We start from the raw sequence: 8,849 nt of genomic DNA on the forward strand, positions 1-8,849 counted from the left end.
CCCAACACTGCTAATTAAATACATTTGTGACATTGATCATATGAACTCTTTTGTAGACATTCACATATACTGTAAATACTAGTCACAAAATACTGGAACATCTGAAATCTTCCTGGAGAACAGGATTATCAGAGTTTGTTCTTGTCAGCTTGAAGCAAAAAGGTCACAAACTAAATACTAAGACATTCTGAAATTAAAACAAATATATACATTATAAATTATATAATCTGCTATAATTTGTAATGAAGAATATCAAATTAGAAAAGGCTGCAAATGGAAGCATACTTTTAGACCCCATAAAATAATTACCAAATGTCTGCTTTTTGTGTAGGGTGATGTCATAGTCATACCACAAAAATTTGCTATAATAATCACAAGTGACAGTGAAATCATAATTGAATTACTGTAATGATTATCTTTACAGTAAAGGATCAGTGCGCATTGAAAAGGCTCATTATGGAAGGCACCAGAGGACACATTTTGCAGCTAATGGTGATGGGCGTTTTGCTGGGGTAAGGTTCATAACCATAATTCCAAAACCTCTTTCATAGTATCCAATATAACAAATTACAGTTCTTATTCCATTTATAGTTAAGGGAAAAAAAATCAATTTCACCGAAAAGAAAAGTCCTCCATCTGTTAGCCATAGTGCTTTTATCTCAGACTGTCTACTCTGTCTTCTCTTTGTCTACCTGCTATTATTGTGAGCAAATGAACCAATTATCTAATTTCATTATATCTATCCATTATAGATAAGAGGGTTTTCACAGTAATCTTGTATCTTTTTAGTAAGACAGATAAGGATGCATTCTTTGCCTCATCTGACCTCTGCTTGTCCTTATAGCACGGCCTTCCCAGGATACGAGGCCATCCAGACACCTGACTATGATGACACCTCCACGCCTGAGATCCTGAACCCTTCCTGGATGGCCACCATACCTGACATCTACTCCATAACAGATGTGACGATGCCCGGCACACACAACACCATGGCCTTGTATGGTGGCTCACTGTCCGAGTGTAACTCCTGGTCCCTCACTTTCCAGTTGCGCGCCGGGATCCGCTTTCTGGATATCCGTGTCCGGCATGCAAAAGGCAACTTGACCATCCACCACGGAATCTCGTATCAGTATGCTCACTTTGGGGACGTGTTGATGGACGTGGTGGCTTTCCTCAGAGAGTATCCATCGGAAACTGTGCTGATGAGGCTGAAAGAGGAGTTGAGTGACACGCGGGATATCTACGGGGCAGTTGTGCGCTACATTAATGAGTATGCACACTGGGACCTGCTGTGGCATAGTCGTGAGATGCCCACTATGGGAGAGGCGCGAGGAAAGCTGATTGTACTGCAAGACTTCACCGGCCCTGACCTGGGCATACGCTACAACTCACTGGACATTGCAGATGACTGGAAGGTAAGCACACACTTGAAAGAGGTAAAGGGAGGGTTCACCCACACTGTAAAAAATGTATAATCTTCCCAACTCAAAATTGTCTAGTGACTGTTTACATCTAAAGTTTTAAATTGGCCCAAGTGAAATTCTGTAAATGTAATTTTATCAATTGTGGCAAGAGCCTGTTAACATGGGCTCAATTGGAAATAATATACATGGATTTCTCTGCGACGTCATCACTGCTTGCGCACGCACCCGAGAGGCAGAAAGAAGAAACCTCTCGTGTTGTAGGTTGGTAGTGGCGTGTCTGTAAGTCAAAATGCCAAGGAGTTGCTGCGTGGTTAATTGTACCAACAGAGCCAGTGCTGGGTGCCTGATGTTTAACATACCTATGCGTTTGCCAAAAAATTATTTTTGTTATTGCAGGTACATTTTGATAGGTAGACGTACCCTGCCATGCATTTGCAGTTAGCTGTGAGGATGTACCCAAGGGCCTTGTGGACATACACCCAGGCATCATAAGGCTTGGCTTTAATCCCTTGCCTTTGACTAGGGAGCACACCTGACCTCAACATGCAAAAATCCGGTGCAGCATCAAAGTATTTAACAAGCTGCACATGACCGCACGTAGTTTTATGCATCGAGGGATTTGGACGCTCTAATACTTTCTCTAGTATAAACACTTGGTGTCTGAATTAAATAATTGTATATATCAGGCGATTCAATTGCTGGCCATTTTTTGTCATCCACAATCCACAGATCGTCATGTATAGCGTAAGGATCTGGCAAGATCTCACCATTGCTGAGAGTAAGTTTTTTTATATATATAATCGGCACGGTCGGAGGTACTAAGGCTTCTCACGTAATCCATTGTCAAATATTTTATTTACAGTTTAGTATTTTGTGTATATATGTGCAGTCATGAAATGTGGCACGTAAATAAAAACAAATTCGCGCTGTCCAGTAGATGCGGCTAGTACATTACTAGCCTAACATGATCATTCATACATGTATCACAGCAACACTGCAAAATTAAAGACAGACAAACAGATCCAACTAAAATCACGTTTTATTGAGTCAGCAGTTATATACAAACAATAAGGAAAGCTTCAATACTTAAGGTTGTTGCAGTAGCGGACCAGCTCAGCGATCTGTCTTTCTGCCTCCAGGATGCGCACACACCCTGTAATGTTTGTAAACAGGAAACCCGTGTATGTTGAGCCAATGGAATGAATTTATAATCTTCCCAACTCAAAATTTTCTAGTGACTGGTCACATCTAAAATTTTCAATTAGCCAAATTGAATTTCTGTGAATTGAATTTTATCCATTGTGGCAACAGCCTGTTAACATGGGCTCAATTAGAAATATGTTGAGCTAATGGAAAAATGTAATTTACCAACACTGTAAAAAATGTCAGACCTCTCCAATTAAAAATTTTCTAGTGACCGATCACATCTAAATTTTTTAGTTGGCCAAATTGAAAAATTTAGATGTGATCAGTCACTGGAAATTTTTGAATTGGAGAAATGTTTTACAGCGAAACTGTGTGGTTGGTCCAATTAAATATTTTAAATTGTAGTAACAATTGTTTATTTCTCACTGTCCCAAAAGACAAAAATGACTAAAAACATAAATATATTAAGCAAAATACAGAAACAGACAACAGGGTTGACATTTTATCACATTACTTTATTAACAAGTAAATTCCAACACAGGATATTTGGGTGAAAATACCTTATTTTCAATAAGGAAAAACTTTGAATACATTCATGAAGTCTTCTGCATAACAGGATGTCTTGTGGTGAAGAAAACACGGCACGGCAAGCTAAAAACCTGCAAATAAAAATAAAAACTAACATTAATGACAAAGCTCCCCTGCATCACATCTGGCAAGAGACAGAACAGAAGTTTCTTCATTATATAATGAGGATGAGACGAATGAATGGACATAAGAAAATCGTGTTTGATATTAAAAGGCAATAACTTAAGCCCAGAAAGAGGCCGACGCCAAACGCACCGTGTTCAACAGTCGCATGCCGCACATATCACAAAAATGACTTAATTTCCTTATTACCTATTGTTTTAGACATATAAGACATGAGGAAAATAAAACTATTGGCTACAGGCTACCATTAGATAATTATGTGGTAAACGAGAACACACTCATGAAAACAATGAATGCATGAACTCGTGATTCTACAAAATGTCTTTTAAACTTCATACCCGGTCATAAAGCAAAACTCTGGAGAATAATTTCAGTGCTAAATACTCACCAAAGTCTTTGTGAGATGAATATCTCTATTCTCTCGGGAATGTGTCTCGGTCTTCAGCACCTACTGGTTCGGCTCCGCTCGCGCTGCCGCTCCCGCGTCTCCGCGTTTGAAATCTCCACACAAACGGTTTTTTTCAAGCGCATTTTGCGCATGCGTATACCGTTTTTCGGACGGAGGACTTGTTCAGCCAACATGGATTTTTCACTTCGACTTCATAGATTGACTGAGCACAATTAAATATGTTCGGTGAATATACAATTTTAATTTTTAGTGAAGACCTTAAGCTATGATTAGTACAATGCATCTTTTTGCATGGCGATAATTATTTGGAAGTCATTTATTGGGCCAATATGTAATGATCAATTTACACAATTTTTCCCCCCAATTTTTTTTTACAGTGCACAAATGAAAATGATCCCATATTTTTTTCACTGTATTCAACGCATGACGTAGGATGTAGGAGTAGGTTAAGCTTAGGTGAGAGTAGACACCTCTCGCAGTTCAAACAAATAGGGCTGGTCAACAAACTCAAGCTCATCGACATTTCTCTTTAAAGGGGTCCTATTATGCCTCTTTCTACAAGATGTACAATAAGTCTCTAATGTCCCCAAAGAGGGTATGTGAAGTTTTCAAAATTCCCCAAAAATAATTTTTATAGCATGTTAAAATTGTCAATTTTTGAGGGTGAGCAAAAACAGGGCAGAGCCTCAAGAGCTCATGTTAGCAGCTCCGATTACCTCATGCAGACACGCACTGAAAATGTCCGAAACTGTTCAGCCTTTTATGTTCAAACCAGAGTTGGATAATGATGGAGAGACTCAAGAAGAAATGACAACATGTAGACTGCAACAGAATGGTTGCTGAATGGTTAGTTGACGAATTTATGTAGCTGATGTGGGTTAACTATCTTGAAGTCATTAGCATATTCTGTCATGATAATCTATAAATCACTTGTGTGGTAACTGTTGTAAGATTCCTACAGAGCCAGAGAATATATGCTGCATGAAGATAGAATATGTATAGTTTATTTTAATTACGGTTTAACTTATGTTGTCATCTTGCTTTTATAACATGCTATTGCATTTGTGTTACATACAAAAAACGTGAAAAAAATGCAACAGCTTGAGCAGACTCCTAAATGTGCTCTTCTACAACAACTCTTCCTCTTCTCTAAAGCAGCCCAACATGGCCTCATACCCCTTTGTTGCGTGTACCCGGGCTAGGGTTTATGTACATTTTAGGGTTTGTGATGTCACCAACCCGGGAAGAAGCTTGTTGTAGTCCTTAAAAAGCGATTTCTGTGAAAGAAAATATCTCCCTTTTCTTTGAACTTTGAGCCTCATAACTTTGCAGATGTTGTTTATGCTCAAACAGCAACATTACACACTAACTAAAGTTAAAAAAGTGATATCATAATCAAGGACCCCTTTAAAACTTCTCATTTTAGACTTCTAATTCGGGACCGGTGTTTTGTTTTGCTCTATCCTCTGCACTTCCGTGTTCGTCAATACGTCATGCTTTGGGTCAGAGGTCACTCCTCGCCCGGAACTCGACTCGCATACGTCCGTTACCAGAAGCCAGTGATTATAGTTTATAAAGTTATAAATATGGATATTTTTTCCTACAAAGACGCATCGCTTTGCTTCAGAAGGCCTTTATGACAAAAAAAACTAATAACAATTAATCCTGGGTATTCATAAGATGCTGTTTCACACTGTGTGTTCCGCAGAAACTGGTTTCACCAAGTGCAATATATATCTGGATCATCATCTTTGTTGATCCTGGAATATCATAAGCACCACACCAATAGTATAACCTTTGGACAATAATAGAAAAACAACACGTTTGAGGGTAAAAAATGACAGAAAACATGAAAATTGCAGTGAAGAAGAGACGGTTTCATTCTTACCTTTATAGTCCGAAAAAGTCTATTCAGGAACTGAACTTTCTGAACATGTCCACTGACTTAAGGTACATGGTTGTTTGTGGATATTTACGGTTTTGTGTAACCTTGGTCCATTTTAACCTGCATACATTCTGCAAACTTGAATTTAAAGTGTTAGTTCACCCAAAAATAAAAATTATGTCATTAATTTCTTACCCTCATGTCATTTGACACCCGTAAGACCTTTGTTCATCTTTGGAACACAAATTAAGATATTTTTGTTGAAATCCGATTGCTCAGAAAGGCCTCCATTGGCAGCAATGACATTTCCTCTCTCAATAAAAGGTACTAAAGATATTTTTTTTAAAAGTCCATCTCACTACAGTGGTTCTACAATAATTTTATGAAGCAACGAATATAGTTTTTGCATCGTGGTACTCCGTGAGTTCACGTCAGAGGCCCAGACGGAAGACAAGAACTTGTTGAATAAAGTCGTTATTTAGATTTTTTTTTTTTCGCACAAAAACTATTCTCGTCGCTTCATAAAATTATTGTAGAAGCATTGTAGTGACTTTTTGACAACGTCTTTACCTTTTATGGGTCTTGAGAGAGGAAATGTCATTGCTGCCAATGGAGGCCTTTCTGCGCCATCGGATTTCAACAAAAATTTGTGTTCCGAAGATGAACGGAGGTCTTACGGGTGTCGAACGACATGAGGGTTAGTAATTAATGACTGAATTTTCATTTTTGGGTGAACTAACCCTTTAAGTGGGAGTTTACTGATTCCGTATCCATATCCTTCCAGATTTTACTCTTTTCATGCAGTGTTGATAGTACAGTTGGAAATACATAATATGAGGAATCACCATTCTAGAGCCTTTATATGCACATATTGTGTGCAGCGTTCGCCCAATCAGTGACAGACACTACAAATATGCAAAAATGGACATTAACCCAGGGTTAAGGAACGTACACACCTGATTTTTTCCTGATTTTGCAGTTGTTTTTAGGTAAACATATTTTACATTTACATTTATGCATTTGGCAGACGCTTTTATCCAAAGTGACTTTCATTGCATTAAAGGTACACACTTTGTCAGTTCTTGCTTTTCCTGGGAATCGAACCCATGACCTAGGCGTTGCTAGTGTCACGCTCTATTGTTTCAGCTACAGTAAAGCTATTTTGTTGATCCTGGCAAAACATTCCTGTCCGAAAATGTAGTCCTAACCAAATCCCTACCCCTAAACCTAACCCTACCCATAAGTTATCCCTAAAATCAGAGGGAAATTATAGGTAGAAACACCAAACCCTGTTTGTAAGCCTAAACTTGACATAAACTGTGAACTTGTTTCATAACCCCGGGTAAAAAGCAGTGCTAACCCCACTTCTAAATTACAAGTGTGAAACGTTCCTTTACCCAGGGTTAAAAGTAGTGTTTAGAATGACAATATCCCAGGGTTAAGCTGTGTGAAAAGTATTGATGGGTTTGTGAATATGGAAGGGACTTTTCAGTTTGTTCATTTTTTGTGAGCTTATGGAGAAAATAAACTCATTTAAAATCACTTTTTACACTCTCACTATAATTTAATGTCCAGCAGCATCAAAGAAGGGTTCATGATTTCGTTTTGCTGAACCAACAAATGTAACTTACACATTTGAAATTCATGAAACAATGGTAATGGAAATTATCAATTATGATTAAACATTTTTGGAATACAATTACTGACTTGTATGCCTTGCTTACTCATTCTTTAGGCATTCTAGATAAACAATTAAAACATATTTTCAAATTTTTTGCATAATTTGACAAAGTTATAGCTTCATTGGAAGTGACAGACATTAATAATATTCGTAATAAATGTATTCACTGATCACGTTTCATATCTTATGCATGCATGCTCTTCATTAACATGGTAAGTAAGTAACTTTTGATAAAACTTTATTAGAGCCAGAAATGTTAGTTGTGGTGTTAATAATGCTCAAATTGATATGCATTTACTACCATTCAAAAAACCAGGGGCAGATATTTTTTGTGTTGGTTTGTTTTTATAAGAACATAATTTTATTCAGCAAGGATTCATTGATTTTGATCAAAAGTGGCAATAATGACATTTACCAATTTTCAACTAAAAGCTGCTTTTTTGAACTTTTTTATTCATCAAAGAATCCTTATGAGGAATTTTCATTTTAAGATTAAAAGTCTGGCTCTGGCGCAACAATAAAATACAGTTTACAAAAGGCATATGAAAAGTAGCAAAAATAAATAAAGGCACTGCAACAAGGCTTCCAAGACAGTTTAATGTATTTTAATGTTCATTTAACAAAAAGAGGGGGAGAAAAAATCTTCTCAACTTCTGGAACTTCTAAAAGTGCCCGTGGTTGAAGAACCAAACCCAGGAAAGAGAGCAATGGGGTGGGAGAGAAAATATTAAATTATACAATTTTTTGAATAATTTCAAAGAGTTCTGGAAAACAGACTTACTTAGGAGACTCTTTATATTAATCTTAAAAAATCCATCAGAGAGAGTTTTCGCACCCTCACCACTTTTGTTTTTCGCCCCAGGTGTCCTCTCTGCAGCCGGAGGAAGTAGAGAAGAAATGGAGAAGTGTCTCCACTCATCTGGAGGCGGCTACGGTTGGTTACAAAAACCGTATGTTCCTCACCTACAGCAGCGGCGCCAGTATCCTGGCACATCCCAATTCCCTGGCTCGGCTAATAAACCCCCGCCTGTATGAATTTCTGACAGGCTATGTCGGTCAAAGCAAGCGGTTTGGTATTGTAGCAATGGACTTTCCTGGTGCCAAGTTAGCGCAAACTATTATAGGCTTCAATTATTGAGACTCAACAGCAGGGCGTCAGGACCAATACGCCTGGAACTCACCAAAATACTTCATTAATTGACACAAATCCCAGTCATACTGTGACTCAAATTACCCATACCCTTGAAATGTCCATAACCGTGACAGAAAAAGTTTGAGCTTGCTGGCAAATTTTGGAATATCTGACTTAATAAAGCCATTATGACAAAGTTTGAAATGAAATGCTCTCCGGTCACTTCATAAGGACTTTAATAAGATAATCTGCATTTTCATGCACACTGAAAATAGAACACACTGTCCTCCTTTTTGTGTACGACACAAATAGAAGCTGTTAAAGTCTCCCTGTGGTGAAAATCAAGTTTTAATGTTGTTTATATGTCTGTGTGGTGTTTTAACTATGCTTTAAGACCATGTTCAAATTCATAAGTCAACGCCATTGTTGAGAATTTTCTCTTTAAAACTGCAGTGAATCAA

General features: G+C 37.8%; 1 protein-coding gene across 1 annotated transcript; it reads left to right on the forward strand.

Annotated features, from left to right (window-relative positions):
- Window positions 1-456: 456 nt before the first annotated feature.
- Window positions 457-8,394, forward strand: LOC307133693 (1-phosphatidylinositol phosphodiesterase; the record flags this gene model as incomplete). The annotated part of the gene is made up of 3 exons (XM_079828904.1): window positions 457-512; window positions 845-1,415; window positions 8,119-8,394. 3 exons carry the CDS (start codon window positions 457-459, stop codon window positions 8,392-8,394), a joined length of 903 nt encoding a protein of 300 aa, XP_079685030.1.
- Between the last annotated feature and the right edge of the window lie 455 nt (window positions 8,395-8,849).

Source organism: Gobio gobio (genome assembly GCF_949357685.1).
Source record: "Gobio gobio genome assembly, chromosome: 11".
In the NCBI taxonomy this organism is placed as follows: Eukaryota; Metazoa; Chordata; class Actinopteri; order Cypriniformes; family Gobionidae; genus Gobio; species Gobio gobio.